The sequence below is a fragment of the Grampus griseus genome (genome assembly GCF_964374135.1).
Source record: "Grampus griseus genome assembly, chromosome: 9".
Taxonomy (NCBI): domain Eukaryota; kingdom Metazoa; phylum Chordata; class Mammalia; order Artiodactyla; family Delphinidae; genus Grampus; species Grampus griseus.
The window spans coordinates 63,769,783-63,789,495 of record NC_139003.1 but is presented as its reverse complement, the minus strand read 5'-3'; the positions used below and the strand labels follow the sequence as shown (position 1 = coordinate 63,789,495).

General features: G+C 35.0%; 1 protein-coding gene across 2 annotated transcripts in view; it reads right to left on the bottom strand.

Moving 5' to 3' along the window:
* Nucleotides 1-17,626, bottom strand: part of PHF14 (PHD finger protein 14) — a 199,347-nt gene extending 181,721 nt beyond the window's left edge. For both annotated transcript variants that reach the window (XM_082662390.1, XM_082662391.1), the window contains exons 1-4: nt 17,558-17,626; nt 16,946-17,056; nt 8,556-9,334; nt 2,057-2,201 (exon numbers count right to left, since the gene is read on the bottom strand). In XM_082662390.1, the coding sequence (XP_082518516.1) occupies nt 2,057-2,201; nt 8,556-9,334; nt 16,946-17,056; nt 17,558 (1,036 nt within the window). In that variant the 5' untranslated portion in view covers nt 17,559-17,626. The remainder of the gene's footprint in view (nt 1-2,056; nt 2,202-8,555; nt 9,335-16,945; nt 17,057-17,557) is intronic.
* Nucleotides 17,627-19,713: the final 2,087 nt, after the last annotated feature.

Genomic DNA, 19,713 nt, shown 5'->3' with positions numbered 1-19,713 from the left:
ATCCATCACAGTAAAATCTGAAACCTATGACTTTCAAGGCCTCATCTGGCTTGCCCCCAGCTCTGCCTCTACCACTAATCAGCTCACTCACTCAGTTCTAGCCACACTAACCTTCATGTCATTATACAAACACCTCGAACACATTTCCACTTCAACATCTTTACTCACTATTCCCTCATTCTGGAGTGCTCTTTCCCCAAATATTCACATGGTTTGCTCACTCACATCCTTCAGGTCACTGCCCAAATATCACCGTAACAGAGAGGATTTCCTGTGTAAGCTTTTATGAATACAAACTTCCACCTACCCACTCAACCACCCCCATTCGTAGCACTCCCAATATTCCTTTTCCTGATTTATTTTCTCCATAGTCCAGACCACCTGATACATACTTATTGTTTTATGTTTTCATTCCTGTCTCTCTTACTGTACTTTAAGCTCCATGAGGTCAGCAATGTCTATATTTATTTTACATGCCTAAAACCAACAGAATGCCTAGCACACAGAAGGTACTAAACAAACATTACTGAAAAAAATAAATGAATGAATAACAGTAATAGGAGACATTCCCACAGTGAGTCTTAGCAGCAAGGGAGGGGAGCTTCACATGAAGGCAAGAGGACTGGTTAAAGAAGCACAGGCCCCACAGGTCTCAAGTCCAGCAGACACCCAGAACTATTTGGGAGAAGGACTATAATACCAGAAAGGCCAGTAAGAAAAGGCCATAGAAACACTGTTTTGCAGTAGTCATGGCCCTGATAAGAAAAAATTAACTGATAGGAAAAAAGAATAACTTTACCACAGAGAAACCTGGAAGACACCCTCTCAACCAAGTGATCAAAATAACATCACCAGTAACTGGACAAACAAACATATATGCATTGACAGCACAACATAACTTCTATGGCACCCCTGCCAAAAGCACATAACCTGAACCTAATCATGAGAAAACGTAAGAAAACCCCAATATTGAGGACATTCTATAAAAGAACTGGCCTGTATTCTTCAAAAATGCCAATGGCATGAAACACAAAAGACTCAAAATATGTTCTAGATTAAAGGAAACTACACAGACATGACAACTGAATGCAATTCATAATCCTGGATTTTATTTTGCTAGAATCATCATTATTGGGATGATTGGCAAAATGTGAATATAATCGGTAGATTATAGTATTCTATCAATGCTGATTTCCTGACTTTGATAATTATGTGATTGTGTAAAAGAATGCCCTTGTTCTTTGTTCTTAAGAAATATACATTGAGGTATTAGGGGTAGAGCTGAACATTTTGTCTACAATTTACCCTCAGAGAGGTGAGGAAAAAATTATTATATGAGAGAAGATAAAACAAATACAGCAAAATGTCACCATCTTGGAAATCTGACTGACAAGTATATGGAAATTCTATTACTCTTATAACTTTTCTGTAAGTCAGAAATTATGTCAAAATAAAAAATTTTAAATAAAGTACAACAAAAAAAATACATAAAAAAGGTTCAAAATTCATAATCAGGAAAAATATTTTCAACATATTATACGTAATATGTAATTACACATTACATATAAAAATATGTTCAACATATTTCAACATATTCAAATTTTAAAAGATGAACTCTACAAATTCTCCTTTCAAGTTCAAAATTTAAAAGTGTAACTATTAAAGAAGAAACTATAATACCACTAGACTTCAACAATAACTTTTTAAATAATACATTCTACTAGACTAACATACTAGATGTTTTCCTATATCTAAATTTCAGTTAAAAACTAGAAATAATGCCATGATGGAAAATATCATAACAATGACCTTCAAAGAAATACTGATTTCCATACAGTAATAATCTATTTTAATTTTTTTAAACACATTTTAAGTGAACGTAATCTGAAAAATAACACCCATTATACTTTGAAAATTCAGTATGTCTTAGTTCAAATATCATAAAATATTACAGGAAAACCTTAGTATAGTACATATGTAAAGTAACTGATATTACTTATATAAATGCAGTATCAACCAGCCATTTCTAAAAGGAAACAAAACAAAGCAAAATTACCTTCATGGACTGTAATGCCACAATTGTCACACTGAATTATTTCATCAGCATCCTCACTATTATCTCCAAGACAAACACAGCAAATCAGAATATGGTCCATTTTTTGAGAACTCCAGTTTTGACTCTTCTCAAGAATCAGCGAGTCCTAATATTAAAATATCAGAAAATCACATATTTAGAAGGCGATTTTAATAAATAAAATTCGCACCTTAAATCATTTTACGCATTTTCAAAATTATGCTGCATACTCCATTATTTTAGTAATTTCAAAGTATGGTACGTTTGAGAAGTGAACCTCTTTGTCAAAGGACCCTCTAAGCACCCTCTCTCTAATTTTTCACTTCTCTCCAAGTCCCATATTCTCTCTCCTCTAGGAAATATAAAACCAAGCTTATAACCAACAACCCTTCATCTGCTTTGCCATTCTGGATATAGTCTGACCCCTGAAACTACAAGAAAGGAAAAATTAACCCATAAGTAATTACTAACCCTATATATGGGTTTTAAAACTATAAGACATGTTTCCTACACTTAGGAAGCTTATAATCTTATCTTGGGGAGACAAGACACACACATATTAAACAGTTAAAAAAAATCAAGATAACGTATAAGCAAATATGTATGTGATGGCATATTACAGACTACACTCCTTTAGTGCTGGGGAATCCAGAATTTCCAGGGTCATCAAACCACTGGATGATAGATCCATGAAAGCCTGCATAGGAAATCTGTGTATACAGGTACAGAAAACCATCTAAAAAAGAATCCAGATTGACTGATTGCTAGAAGAGTCAGAGTACTCTATTAGGTTTATGTCAAGAAATATCTAGTGAAAACTGGTAATAAAGATACCTAGTTAATTGTAATATAAAAGGAGAAAGGAAGATGTATTAATGAATATAAAAAAATAAAGGGAAGAGTGTGCTCCATTTAATTTAAACCTTCGGCATTATGAATTTAAACTTTAAATGACAAATTAACATGATGACGATTCTTGTCATATTTAACACACTGGGCTCAGCATTACATATAATAAAAGATGGCACTTGAGTCTATATATTTTCATTTAAGAACCTAACCATATTCAGAAACAAAATAAATTAGTTCCATATCACACATTAACTATATTGTTTCATGTTAACATTTTTATATTTCTATATTCTTTTAAACTGACCAATATCCAAACATAACCTTTAGAGTCATTTCAATAGCAATTTGTAAATAACATTTGAAAGACACGTGACTGTCACAATAACATTCTTTCAATATATTTTCTGTGTAATAAATCTAAACTTGCAGCTAATGTAAAAAACAAATCAAAAAAGAATGCAAAAGTTAACAAGGAGGCATCATTTCTCTTGAGAATTCTAGTACTTTAAAATTTTGTATTTTGCTCCTTTTTGTTATAAAACCAAAGTATCAATAGTTTGGGGCTTTGGACATGGCTAGCAAATAAAAATTAAAACTTCCTAAAAAGAAAACTCATGTTTTAAAGTACTTTAGTACAGTGAGCAAAACAAAAATCTGCCCAGATTTTCATCCCATTAGCAATGCTTCAAATGTAACAGCATTTGCCTTAAAATCAAATGTTCTTGGGTTTCATTCTCAGCTCTCACTTAATAGCTATTGAACCTCGAAGCTATAGTTTTCTCATCTGTAAAATGGGATGATAAAAATAAAACCTACCTCATCAGGTTGTTGTGAGACTTAACAAGATAATGTATGGCAAGAATGTTCCTGAGACATACTAGGTACTCAATAAATGTTCATTCCCATTCTCCTTTCCTCTGTACTTCTTTGTAAGTGGTCCAAAAAGAGAAACATGAGCTGACCATTTATTACACTGGGGAATCTTCCTTGGAACCCCAAAAGAAAGGTTATAAGCCTCAGTGAACACTGGTACTTTAAATATTTTCCCATGATAAGTCCAAAAAATTTTTTTCTTAAAGTACCACATCTAGGTTAAAAAAAATCACAGAGCAGAAAAAGATCTAGCAAACAACCAGAGTTTGATGACTGAGAGGCTATTCATGTTTATGGGCTCTGCCAATATTTCCCTGGTGGAACTACAACTAATCAGCCCTTGAAAAAAAAGGTTTACCCATGTGGGACACAAGTAAACGTCTATGGATCAGAAAAACTGGCATCAACAGATAGTTCTATTATTTTCCTATTTGGCCATTTTGCTCAGAAAAACAGTAAATGTCTAAATTATCTCTATTCCATTTTCTCTCTACACATATTATCATTTAGAGGCAGAGAAAACAAAATTAACTGGCAATTTTGACCCTCTGATCCCCATCATTTGAGACTCTTACTAGACATTAAATACAAACAGATAGAAATGGGGATAACTTAGAGTCCTACAATATTACCCTAACCAAATGGCTGACAATGTTTCAATGGGAAAATCTAAACAATACATCCTCTTAAAAAGTTATCTAGGTTGTCTTCAATAGATCAAACATGGCTTGAAGCGCACTTCTGATCAGAATACAAAAGTCAATTTAGTATCAATTTTTAATAGCGTATTTCTAAAGACATATCATTTTTCAAGTTTCTGGAGAAAATATTTAAGCTAAAGTTTTTACCACAAAATACATCATTTGAAAATATGATTTTTACATAAAAATAGAATTTGGGAAAATGGGTTTTGAATGGCACATCTAGGATATAACTTTAATACTATGGGATAATTTAATGGACTCTAATGGTAATTATTAAGATTAAATGGAGCACTATAGTAATAAATCAATGACTCCTTATTGTAAATTATTTCATTTTTCTCCTTGGGATTTAAAATTTACACCAAAAATGATTCTGCCCAATGTTTTTTATCAGCTCTCAAATATGTTTAGTGTTCATTTATATATGTATTCCACAAAGATTATTATAAATAACATATACAACAGGGTAAATTCTAACTAAGCTATATGTGTGTTTAATAGGAGGAAATTCCAGCACCCTTCATATAAAACCAGAATTAAAAGAATCCTATTGCTCTGAAAATGAGAAAAAAATTATTATACCAAGTTTGACCAATAGTTCTTCCTAGAAGTTTTTAAAGAAGGTTAAATTTTCAAGAATCTCAAGTAATTTTTGTACAATGTTACAAACTGATTTTTTTTAGGCTTTAGAGCAATTTGTTTTATTTTGAAATGTGTAAAAAGACAAATGATTAATAAGTCAGAAGCCCCCAAAAGAAATGGCTATTTAAAAATTTTGGCAAAATGTTTACATTTTAATTAGCAAAATTCAGATGACAATTGGTATTTCTTCACATGGCAAGACATCTAATCTATTTAACATTATGAAAAAAAAACCCAAAAAACTTCCACCTGAAAATGTATACTGAGATGATTTTCTATCATATACTAATTCTCATTCAAAGCTCTAGTTTCAAAGTCCTGAAAATGGGAACCATTATCTGAAAATACTACACAGTCCTCCCCAAAAAATTTATTTCAGAAAACTAAAGGCAAGATAACCTTGGTGAATTTCAAAAACTTCAAGATAAAAGTTTGAAAAAGACATGTAACCATATTCCAATGGGATTGTTTCAGATAGCACTAAAATGCCGTAATGCCACTGACAAAGGTATATGCCCATGTGAAGAAAATGCAGGCTATCAAATGCCCAAATCTAGAACAGTAGTTCCCAAAGCGTGGTCTGGGGAACTCTCTTCCAGGGGATCCAAAAGGTAAATACTAAGGATATTTGCCTTTTCACTCTCTCTCATGGTGTATGGTGAAGATTTCCAGAAGTTACATGACACGTGACGGTGTCATCAATCTAATAACTTTTGTGTTTCTATACATCTCATTTTTTTAAATTTCTGAGTTTTAACTGGAAATGGCAAATATCAAAAGATATAACCTATATGAATAATAATCGGGGTCCTCAATTTTTAAGACTATAAAGGTGTCCTGAACCAAATAGTTTGAGAACCACTGCTCTAGAGCATTTCAAGGCCTACAGCATAGGCATGGTAAGACCATTAAGAGCCAATAATTATAAAAGGCCTCCACTCAAAAAAAAACATGTCAAATTCCCCTAAGAAATTTCAAAATTATGAAAGTTCCTGGGCATCATTTACATGATACCCAACACCATATCCCTACAAAAGCACCTGACATAGCATCCAAGAAAAAATTTCCTGCATATAGACTAAATACAATTCTATTATGTATTCTAAAACCACATTTTCAGCTATCTCTATTACAAAGTAGTATTTGAAAACAAAGTAAAAGCATAGAAAAATAAAACTTCAAATATAATCAAATATATACATATTAACTAATGCACACTTGGCAAGGTATCACTACCTAAAATAACCAGGAAGATTAAACTACAAACATTGGCCAGAAGACAACAAGGATTACCTTTAGTCATCTTTTTTACAAAATCAAGATTATAAGAACAGGAAATTTAGAAATATAAAATAATTTCGATTAGTTCTTTCTTAAAATTTAATATCTAATTTAAATGACATTTATATAGGACTAGAATCATCAAAAATTATTGAAGAGTTTGAATAACAGTCTTGGAAAAAAACAGTTATCAAGCTTTCAGGTAGAATATTATTGAGGGAAAATTAACCTTACATAAATTCTTCTACATTTCTGCATAGGGTAGAGCAAAAGGAAAATTAACATAAATTAACACAAAAGGAATTAATTTAGTTACTATAAGAAGGATCTTCTTGACAACTGTATCAAGGCACTTATCCAAGAAATGCCCTGGAATCTCATTCCTTTCGGACTATTAACCTAAATAAATAAAGTCCCATTATTTACTAAAATCTCTTCTGTTTAGTAGGAAAAAAACTAAACAGCACATGTGGCCTTTAAATGCATCATAAAGAAGAGTCTACAACCTCTTAAGCAATTTGTTATGTATTACAGATTATTAACAAATGGATAATTTGTATACATTTTACATGGCAAATTTCTAGACATATGCAGGTGTTCCCCCACATCTTAGCATAAATCTAATCCATACTGCCTCTATCCTAGCCAGCCTCCTTTTATGAATGTCAGGCTAATAAAAATGAAGAACGTGATACTGCAGAAGGTAAACTTAGTCAGTAGATACAGGTTAGTATTAAGTGCTATAAAATAAACTGGATACATGTTTAAATCAAGTATGAACAATTAGATTTTCCATACTTCTGTTTCCTTAAATTGGAAATATGGAACTGTCTGTGCTACATCATTATGAATACTATATTCCAAATGACGATTTTCCTTTACCTAAAGATAGGAATTAGGTAAGCACTGGAATCAGGCAATGTTCTTCTTAAGAAAATGGGCAACCTGGAAGTTAACCAATGTTTATAATGTAAAATATAAACTGCTTCTTCTCTACTGACATACAACACCTCTTAATCTGCTATATATTATTTTGGTAAAACACCAAATTTTTTAATGAAACTTAAAATAGAAAATCACTGCTATGTAAAATTTGTAAACAGAAGAAATGTAAAAGAATAAAGCATAGAAGGAAAATCTTTCTACCAATTTAACCTATTTCAATAATATGAAAAAACAAAAAAATAAGTGCTTGTTAAAGAAGTGAATTTTTAAGACTATAAACACATTAATGGCATGACAGACTTATTATAATTCTACATGTGATGTAACAGGTACATCTACATGTAAGACGACAACTCAATCTTTCTTTTGAAGAAAAACATATACATAAACACACAGACAAAGAGACACAAATGTGTTTGACTGAAGAGTCTTGAATGTTGCATCTTGGGCCCAATGGATAAACCTAACTTTCAGTAGTAGAACTTCAAGTGGAAGAACTGAGTCATTACTGTAGTTTTATGATAGTAATGTTTGTTTTAGGATAAGAAATGTTTGTTTGTTTTCATTTCTTTGTAGAGAGAACTTATTCACTAAAAATATGTAAATATATAGTTTGTATTTACTCCCATACATCTAAAGCAAAGATCTGGTGACTATTCAGATGGGTGCTACAACTGAAAAAGGAATTAACCTTTAAAATGAATCTCTAAAAGCCTGAGACAATCATTAAGTTGTTTGTTGCCCTGCTCAAAAGTATTCTAAAAGTCTAAATTTTTATGCGGATATGGATGTAACTAAGTTGAAAGAAAGGTGACCTTTGTTTTCATAATCCACTCAGCACCATTCAGCAGTCCTATGAACAATGGAGTGAGAGGACAGAAAAAGGAAAGGAAAACTCTACTATTTCCCAAGGGTATGGATATAGAAATATTTCTCTAAGAATAGAGACTGAGCTCCTTGAGGACGGTGATTGTGAGCTCCTTGAGGACGGTGACAAACAGCAGATACTCAATAAAGGCGGGCTGACCAAATGAATAAATGTTACATTTAGGGTGCTCACTCACTACCACAGCTGTCTATAACAGGATTTCAAGGAAGCCACTTAATATAACGGGTAGAATGGTTTAGAGAAGAATTCCCTTTTCCCCAGACAGACAGATATCATAAAAATTGGGTTGATCTACCTCATTACTCTTGCTCTGAGATAGTGTCAGGCTATCATTGGTCAGTTCCTCATCATCAGCACTGTTTCTGCTAAGAACTTTACTCTTCTTCTTCTTGCAACCCCCTTCACTGGCAGGGCTGCTATGATCTTCATCATTGCCTTCATCATTCTCATCCTCATCACTCCCACTTCCCTCATCTTCATCATCCTCATTGTCTCCGTCACTTCCTTCCTTCTGAGATGCAGATCTTCCCTTTCTTTTTACTACAGTGGGTCGCCAATCATTGTCATCTTCACTATCATAGTCATCCATGTCATTCAGCTCTTCCATGGATACAAAATCCAAAAGTGGTCGGTTGCGACGCAGGTTCCACTTTTTTGGCTCACTGACTTGCTCCTCTGTAGTTGTTGTCGTGGGGACTGAAGGAGATGTGTTAGCAGCAGGAGGACTTGTGGCTGGTGTGGTGGAAGCAGCAGAAGCAGCCACGTTATCAGATGTTGTTGCTTTTTCTTTATCCTTCTCTCTCTCCTTCTCTTTATCTTTTTCTTTCTCCTTCTCTTTTTCCTTTTTCTTTCTAGGTCTCTCTCCATTCTCTTCTTCCTCCTTCTTTTCCACTTTAATTAACTGTTTTTCTGATGATAGTATTTCTTCCTCTGCAGAAATTTTAAGTTGTTCTTCTTTTACTTTAATATCTTCATTCAGTTCTTCCTCTAAAATATTTTCTTCAGAATCACTACAGGAACCTTCTCCACTGTCCTTTGAAGGATCTTCACTTCCATTACCACTCCCTTCAGAATCTGTTGAAAATATGAGAAAAAAAAAAACCACACATATGTATATACATACACACACACACACACAACGCTGACACAAATGAAACCACCAAAATTTGTGAATAACTTGCAAAACAATATAAACAAATTTAAGTCAAAGAATGGTAGACGTTCCCAACCTGATTAAATAAATCAATGAAGCTGGAATAATGGTTCTAGTTCAATATAGCACTAATGAAGATGAATATATGTAACTCTAAATTAAAATATGCTTTAAAACGAGGACCACTATTTTGTGTCATACATCTCATGCTATACTTGGTACCCTAGAGGCAATTTTTTTCGAAAAGTAAATGTGCTTCTTTTTAAATTGAGCACTTGATTTTAACTTTATGATAATGTAATACATACCAAATTGTTCTTCTCTTACATCTTTCTTTCATAAATTATATGGACTTACATGCACTGAGTCACATTCAGAACAAGAAAAATATGACCCAAAAACTTTGTTCCATTTATCTCGCTCTTTACCCAGCAAAAATGAACATAGACATTTATGACAGTCAATTTGTACCACATCCCTAATATACCAATCAATTTTAGGATCACCAAATACACAAGTGAAAAACAGACAATAGCAATGGCACAGAAAATGGAAGTTGCAAGATAAGTTATCAATTTTTCTGATTATCAGGATACTGTTCATATCAATAAAAGAGTTACCGAAACTTCCAAAAATTCTAGGCAGTAACTACTACAGACCCTAGAATGAAAGAGATTAATGCATTTTTTTAAAACCTAATCCATCTCGGAAATGAGCAAGCACAGTAGTCACTAAAAAGATAGGCTGAGGACTTTAAAGAGTTCATGCAGGACCATAAGCTTCCTAGCAAGTGCCTTCCATTCCTGTCTAGGGCAGCTCAGGCCCTCTTAGACCAACACTGCTCAGTAACATTCTAATCCTCTTTACACATAATCAAATAAATAAAAATCTAAAATATTTGTGGAGAGGGTTATTGGTGGAAGGGGAGCAGGAGGAAGTGGGAAACAAACCAGTCACAGTCAAGTTGTAGCCAACATCAATAGTAAAATCTGTAGGGTGATGAATATTTTGCACCTATAACCAAGATAAGGCTAATAATAAAATGGTGAAAAAAATTCATGTTTCCATACCATTTTAATTTCTGTTAACTCAACCAGTGTTAGCCTCTATAATTGCCTGGGTGTTCAAAGTAAAAAAAAGTTGTCTGTAATTAGTATCTGGTTTCTAAAATATCTCAGAAATCCTTTAAAAATGGCTGATGAAAAAAATCCTGCAAGTTAAATCACATAAAAAATAAAGACTAACATTTAGTGGATGTTGATCGAACCTATAAAATCACTGTCAATCTCAAGATTATCATACAGGTGCCTACATCTTATTCAGGACTGTTGTGACAAAACACTGTCATCCTGAACAATCTTGTAAAGGACACAAGAGCAATATCATGTAGGCCAACAATCCCTTATCTGAATTTTGGAGCCACACATGTTACAGAATTTAGATTTTTTCAGATTTTAGAAAGGTAGCATTGTGTATGCACAATATATTACACTAACACCTCCAGTGAGGTCTATGGTACTGTACTGTAATCAAATACGTTACATCTGCAGTGAAAAGTATGAATATTTACAAGTATGATAAGTAAATGCTACAAATAAACTCCTATCAGTTCCAGTCAGGTTTTACCATCAAATAAATTCATGCCAAACTTAGGAAACATCTTTGGATTTGTGAGCTTCTTAAATTTCCAAAAGAGCGTGGACCCAATGTCACTTACAAATAGGGGACTTATTTTCAGTCCAACAGCTCTACAAATCATTAGGAAAAGAAGTGATTTTTTTATACCACTCACAACAATTAAATCCAACCTACCAAGAAAAATACCCCTGGTAAAAAATAATAGTTCCTAGATATTTTTAGATAAGGATATAATAATAAGCAGAGTTGACCAAACGCTTCTAAGGCAAAGATAGATCCTTGTGCACACTGACTAAAGCAAGCAATGCTATAATTAACAGCCCTGGGAAATGGAGAAAAGGAAATTTTCCTCTGGATTAACCTTGTAGAATTTTTTCTTAAGTAACTAAAAAGTACTCCTAATAATTTTCACCAATAAAAACATAACAGTAGATATAAAAGAACGATCAAGTGGGGCACAAACGTGGGCTCCTGATCAAAACTGAGACCAATCCAACTTTCCTATTAGTTGTAAATTTTACAGAATGTCAAGAATTTCTGCAATTTTGCTTTGGTTGTTGTTGCCAATGCCAATCGATTATTTTCAAAAGTACAGGGAAATTGATACTCTTTGATTCTGATTTTGTTTTGTTATCATGCCTAAATAGAAAGCAGGATTTTAAAAAGATTTAAATGCTTTATATTTGTTAACATTATTAGAAGAATGTGAGATTTTTCCACAAATTAAATCCTAGTAGCTTACCCAACCCTTCATTCTCCAAATATATCACATTCTCCATACTCCAACTGCTGGGATCAGGAATATATCAAATTTTATCTTTCTTTGATTTCTGAAAAATAACTTCTTCAACTGATTAGTCATAAGTTCTTTTTGGTACATACACACTTGAGGGATGGAGATAAACAATATTTAGTTATGGCACTACTTAGTAATAATGACAATGAGAAAATCACTGTCCTTGGCTGTCTATAATTCTATTTTTGTAGACTGTAATGAAAAATTTCCCATTCCTACCAACTCAAACAACGTTTCAAATCCATCACTCTTACAACCTTAAATAAAAGAAAAAAGTAATAACAGACTAGAGAAATAAACCAGATATTTCAAATACAGCTATTTCAGGCATAAGAACAGAGTTAATTCTAAGTCTACAATAAAAATGTTTACATTAGAAGAAAAATCTTTAAAATGGAAATCCCTACCTCCTATTCAGTTAAATAAAAGGTAACCTTTCTCAAACACAATATATCAGGGCTTCCCTGGTGGCGCAGTGGTTGAGAGTCCGCCTGCCGAGGCCACAACAGTGAGAGGCCCGCGTACCGCAAAAGAAAAAAAAAAAAAAACACACAATATATCAAAACCTCTCTAAGCAATAGCTATTTCAGCTAACAGACAGTTAAATGTTTTACAATTACAGAGATTTTTAGAAACCAACCTTCAAGAATCCCTTCACAATATTCAATGCTTAAGTTTCCCCCATGATAAATATTAAATAATAAAATCAATATGATTTAATTCAGAGTTTTATGTTAACTTTGCAATATAAAAAATCATCTTTGTTCATCAACCTTAATTATTTAACTATTCTGTTTATTGATCTGGTGCAACAGTATTTAGGATTATAAATATATATAACAGATAACAGACAGATCACCAGTCTACTATTCAGTTATCATCTTGGAAACATTTTTAACTCATCTAGTATATCTCTTTCTAAAAAGCCAATCAGTGAACACAACTCATCTTCTACTTCTGACTCCAGTTCCAGCTGTGTCATTTTACATCTTCTTAGAGATCTAAACCAGTGGTTCTCAAGTGGGTACAATTTTTCCCACAGAAAACATCTGGCAATGTCTAGAGACAGTGGTTGCCACAAAAGGGCAGGGTTAGGGTAGGGGTTAGGTACAGTAAGTGCTACTAGCATTGAGTAGGTAGAAGACAGGGATGCTGCTAAACATCCTCCAATACAAAAGACAAGCCTTCACAACAAAGATTTAACCAACTCAAAATGCCAATATTGCTGAGATTGAGAAACACTGGTCTAGCATGTAAGACCTCAATTTGACCTCATTCTACTTCCCCAGGCTCATCTCTTCTACTGCGCTTTTACTCGAAACCTGATCTCCATGGATAAACGATATTTTCCATCCTCCACATTTTTAACACCTAATGTTTCCCCTACCTAGGTTGCTTCTCTTTCATTTCCTAGTTCAAGTCTCATCTCCTCAAAGAATCATTGTAAATCCAGTCTCAAGTAGTCCCATCTCCTCTGAAAGACTTGAACTACACAAGTGATTGATCATGCCTTATAACATCTATCTGCTATTTTATTTAATTATTCTAACATTATCATTATTTCTTTGTGAATTCACCATAACGTCCAGCAAAGTGCTTTTAAACAAAGCTACAGTTGGTCAATGAACATATCTTGATCCATTTAGCCAAATGAAGTTAAGCACAAAATACTACCAAGGCAAACTCTCAGCCTGACTCTTCCAGTTAAATTGCTTTCTGGCAATTTGGACCAACTAAACTATGGCTCAAGATCTAAAATTAGCCATCTTACTTTGGCTAGGGGGTTGGGAAGACACAGCACTGCTATTTTGTCTTGTTTAATAAAAGTAATATATGCACTGATTTTCATAATCATTCATTATCTAGATTACTAAATGTAATCAATCCTATCTTAAGTATCTCCTATCCTATACCCAATCTTAAGTCCAAGTCTCAAATATAACCACTTTAACTAGGCCAAACCATGAAACTGCCAATAATCAACTGTGTTAGACCTATAAAGCTGATAATTTCATATGGTACCAGCTCACTTTTCTACATACAGTTCTTCTGGTGGTTACCACCATAACTCTAATACACTTACACACTGTTTTAGGACTCATTTGAAAATGTATTTATTGACTGTCCTCAATCAAAAATGAGAAATTTAGCCCTACTTTCACATTAAAGATAAAATAAAAGATGATCTATTTTTAGTTCACAATTTTCTAAAGGTAGAACCTGATAATTATTAACTCTTTATAATCACCTGCTAATCTTATTGGCAGGTCATTTTTGAATAATATTTATCTTTCTCTATGTTATCATCTGAGAAGCACAAAAATAATGTCTATCAGCAAGGGTAATAACTTTTCAGAAATGTCTATATTTATTCTTGTTTATTTATTTATTTACTTTTTGACTGCACTCTGCGGCATGTAGGATCTTAGTTCCCCAACCAGGGATGGAACCCACACCGCCTGCACCGGAAGCTCAGAGTCTTAACCACTGGACCACCAGGGAAGTCCCTCTATATTTATTCTTAAAGCCAAACAGAAATATAAAGTTTTGTCGTCAGAATTTCAGAATTCAAAATGAAAATCAGAATAAACTGATGCACAGAATCAGTTAAAACTTGAGGGCCACTAATCTAACCATTTTAACATTAAGTTTGAAGGAAGTCAGTAGTTCACTGAGTTAGTCATGTCTACAGATTGTTCTGAAAGAAGCTATGATCAGAAAGATTATTATTAGCTATCATTAAAGATGATTATTTAGCTATTATTTCTCCACCTCCAGTTTAATCACCTATTACTAAATAGGGTTGGGATCCCACAACTTCAGCATGTTTGGAAAACAGTGATAAGTCTAATGTCTTATTTCCTGTAAGAGTCCAACTGTCTTACACAGACACGAGAAAGGATTCAAACAGGAAACACTGGTAATCTAGAGTAAGCCAACATCTCAGCTATGGGAGACAACAATGCACCTTAACCAAGAGTGTAAAATACAACTCAATTTCTACTAATACCTATTTCAAACAAAATCATTCTCTTCTAAACTCTCAGTTATGATAACATATCAAGAACTACACAAATAAATTTGTGACCTTTGGGGCCCAGGAAGTAAATTACAAGTATAGCAGACTAGGTAACAGAAAGTATACATTTTTGAGTGCTTTTAGGAGATTCAAAAAAACTAACGAAACTCATTCTACCACTGTCACAAGTAACAGATAATTCCCATCAACCATGATTAAGCTTTAACAAGGTCAGGAGTTTCTAATTTGCTTGATACCAAACATTATTTTGAGAAAGTAATTTGTATCATTAGATTGTTTTAACCCTTGTAAAGGGAAGTGATACATGTCAATAAACAAAGAGAAAAATTATATACAAAGTCAGGATTTATTTTCATAAAAACAATTATGGAATACCTAAAGAAATTAAGCTTTGGAGTTTTTCCCTAATGGTATTCAAATTAAGTCATAACTTCTGAGACCTAACTATTTTTGTCAGTTTACAATCTCAACCATGACAAACCAAAGCTACATTCTAGCCAAGAATATTCTTTTCTGCCAAGGTTTTCACCAAGAGCACTAAAATAGGTTTGAATTTTACTTCCTTTACCTTCCCTTTCTTTCTCTTCTTTGGAAGTACCAAACAACAGTAAACGAAATGGGAGATGAAAGAGCTGAGAAGTAAAGTTTTAAAAAAATTGATCAAGATAAACTTAACTTTTGATTGTTGGAAGTAACCTCAATTAGTCACCTTGATACAGTAAGTAAGTAGTTTCAATTTAAGATTACACCTATCTACTTTTAGGATCTAAGCAATAAAAAGATTCTAAATGTTGGGAGTCGAAATAATTGGATTAGATCCATTTAGGCCTAAGTGGCCTCATGCAAATTCCTTAAACTCAGTGCCCCTGTTATCTGTCAAATAATATCTCCTCCACAGAGTTACTGTAAAAATTAAATGAGATTGTGGAAACAAAAAGTTCTTGGTAAATCACAATGCAAATTCTGCTTGCTGATGCCATTAAAAGTAAAATAGTAACAAAACACAACCAAATTTCATCCCTTCCTACCATACCGAACAGAAAAAAAAAAAAAAAAGAAAGAAAGAAAGAAAAGAAAAAGAAAAACCAGAGGAAAGGAGAGAGATATGACTAAGCAACAAAAATTCTCTGGAAGAATATTTTAAAACTGTTAAAAAGATAAGACTGAAAGGGCTCTAATTTCTCACTTTATTTAAATTTCTGTCAAAAGGGACAGAATTAAGTAATTTTTATTGTTCATGTATTTGTATTTTTCACATAAAATATTTAAACATAATTTGTATTTCTCAGATTCCTGCAATGAAAACTTTATGTATGTATGTGTCCGTGTGTGTGTTACAATGAACAGAAGATAAAAGGAAAACCACACTTTTCTGTTTTTCAATTTTGTACCATGTGAATATACGACTCTTTAAAGAAGTCTATTGTTCTTAAAATCACAAAATATAACAAGCAAGCACGCATACTTTGTACCTCATATTTTTAAAAGGCCCAATCCACAAGATCCAGCACCTACCAAAGTACAACTTTTTTTGGTCAATTCTATTCTGGTAAAGGAGCTAACAGACAAAAAGCAAAACTCCCCTCAAGAGGATGCCAAGTGATCTGAAAAGAGAAGAACTCTGTTCCTGGGCTGTTCATGGCTCATGTTATTCTCAGGATGTCACTCTACTTCAGGATATCTCTAGATTTTTTTTCCCCTCTGTCCATAAAATAAGCATGAATATATTTTAAAGTAAAGAACAGAGAAAACACTTTTGCATCTTTGTATCTTTCTGTTTGTTTTTTAATAAGGTATAGGTGATTTACAGTATTTACTGCATCTTTGGAATAAGGCCTTCTCTGATAATTATCTAAGTAAATATCAAAAAACCAGAAGCAGTGACAGTATCTAGTGATACGATCTTAGGGAAAGGTGGGAAATAAACAGACAAAATAAAGTTTATGTGCTTTAACTTTATATTGGCATTTTAATTAAACGGATTCTTTTTAAGAAAAGTCTGAAAATCAGCTCAACTGCAGAAAGCTGGGAAAAGGGAAGCGAGAAGGAAACATTTACCTGAAGCATCTCCAACTTTAAAATCACTGTCATCTGAACTATCATAATCGAGAGCTTCTAGCAGAGAAGCTGCCAAAGGCTTCACCTGCCTCCTCTTGGAGCTGCGATCCACTGTTAAGAGAAAAACATGACACCGTCATTCATAATCACGGCAAGCACGGGGGAGAGCTGTGGTACTGAGGGAAGGTACAGATGACCTCGTGCAGGTGGTGCAAATCTCTGTCTTAATTCAGTTCTCAGCAAAAGGTGTGGGGGAAGGTTGGGGTGGGAACACTGGCTGGGGAGGGCCGGGCAGCTCCACGGGCAGCTCCAGCCCCGAGGTGCAGCAAAGACGAACCCAAGCCGACCAAAATCGAAACTGGCCCTCTTAAACATCTTGCTTCTGAAACTCGCTTGTAATCCCTCACTGAGACATCGTAACAGTCAATAGAAATTGCAAAGCCCAGGGAGTATGAGAAGCTATGTTCATTCCCACGGACCGTGGAGGCGGAGGTCCACGAAGGGTCCAGCTTCCCGCAGGACACTCCCACCCCCGCCCTGCTCCAGCCGGTCCTGACTTCTAGAAGGACTGAAATGGACCTCTCGCCCCGCGGACGCCTCCGACACACTTACTAAGGAATCCGAGGTGGTCGTTTGGAGTAGACCTAGGGAGAGGCTGCGAGAGCCCAGGCAGCGCCGAGGTCGAGGACTGAGACCAAGGTAAACGAGTCCAAAAGATGCTATTAAAAATAGGCGGCGCCGCGGACCAGACCGGGGCGCCCCAGGTGCAGCCCCGCGGTTCCCCTCCCGCCCCCCGGCCCCTGGTCCTCGCAGAACGGACCCCGGCCGCTAGCGCGGCTTCCTTTGGCGCTTCCCCGGCCAAAGGCGCCCTCCGGCCCAGGCAGCGCGGCTAACCCGGCAGCCCTGGGGAGTTAACTTCCCCTGTTTAAACTCTTAGAAAAAAAATAAACGAAAGAAAAACTTTATTAGCCTGCAACAAAAGCAACAAAAGACTCAGAATTTACACAATCCGAGGCCGGTTGCCTAAAACAATAGGGAAAACAACGACCCGGATACAGCTCTGAAGAGAAGGAAGTGAAAACACCAGGCAGAGAGCGGCCCTAAGAGCAGCAGGGGCCGAGGGCGCGTGCGCCGGCCTCGCCTCCGCTCTCCCTCAGGGAGGAGGAGCCGAACGGAGCCGGAAGGAACCGAACGGAAGGCGAGAGGGAGCCAAGAGGAGCGGAGCAGTGGGAGGGGGGAGTAGAGAGTTCTAGACTCTCGGCCAATAAGTCCCTGAGGCCTGGCCCTCAGTCCAAATCCGTGGAAGGCCAATTTTTGTGTCTGACAAGATGGAGCAGGATGTGTGGCCCCATGAATGTGGAATACTGCCTTGCATACATTTAGATAATTTATTTTATAAGGAGAATTTTTAAATCCGTAAAAATATGAGGAGAGTATGTACAATCGGATGTCAGGCCTTCAACAGTTTCAAACGCCACGTTTATTCACATACAGGTTAATTATTTTTAAAAACAATGTTTAAAAACAATGTTAAAATGTTAGAATCTGAGCAGTATTAATACTTTCTAAATGTTTATATATCAAGGATAGAGGAAGATTTGAATGAAGCCGATTCAATTGATTCATTTATTCCCCAGATATACACTGAGTGGTAATGTTTGTAACATGGGGAAATACCGTGTCACAAAGGGCCGTAAATGAAATATACAGGAATCAAATCATACATTGCAGTAGTGGCGCTTATTCTTTAAAGAAAATGTGTTGAATTCTTTTGTAAACTGTAATTAAATTTTATAACAAATCTGAAAAATTAGTAAATACCTATATAGTACAAGTCATGGGATGATTACATACAGGCTGAACCTTCAGCAAGAAAGCTGTTATCTTTTCCCTGCCGGAGCTTAAGGTACAGTTGAGGATACAAAGAAGTCAGTGAGCAATTGTGAAAAGGACTGCCAGAGAAAAAGTACACATGCTAAGTCTTCCTGGAGAAAGTTATATTTAGATCCAGACATAGTGTCTGAACCAGCTGGAGAAGGGAGAAAAAGAGACAGAGGTTCCAGACCAAAGAAAGGACATGTGCAAATGACCAGGATGAAGAGAGTATGACTAGTCAGATTCCCTGAAAGCAGGACTACCTCTAATGCCTCAGGATATTCCACCACAATAGTAGTTACTGCAACCTCATATTTGTGTTCTTAATCACTGCTAAAAATGCAGTCTCTCTGACCCTCCAATCTCTCTGAAACTTTAGTTCCCTGACCCAAACTACCACTGCTATGTACCCGCTCAAATCTTTCTATCGTGCTGAGGAAACTTCCATTCCAAAATTTTAAAACCTTAGTAAATCCTTTTCCCTTTCAATGATCGTTCTTGTACCTCCTTGTATAAAGTGGAAAGTTACCCTGCAGCCCCCTCAGATGGAAGCCACTCATCTTCTCAACATCCAAATGTGGCATCTGGTCCTTAATGTTCCCCACTGCCTTTCAGATCTGTTATTTCTCCAGTCAAAAGCCTAGCAACTTAAATATTTAAACAACTCCACTCCAGGAACTTCATTTCCATTCTACATGCTTCAAACATTAACCATACTATGGATTGTTTAATCCCTGAAATTATAAAACCAAACATTCCTCTCTCTGGCAACCTCCTACATTCATTGGGAGGAATTATTCTGAATTATTTTAAAAGGGAAAAGAGATTTCTAAAGCTGGCATTCAAGTTTCTATAAGAGAAAATCTTAGAAGTAGATTTTCTCAATGAAAATA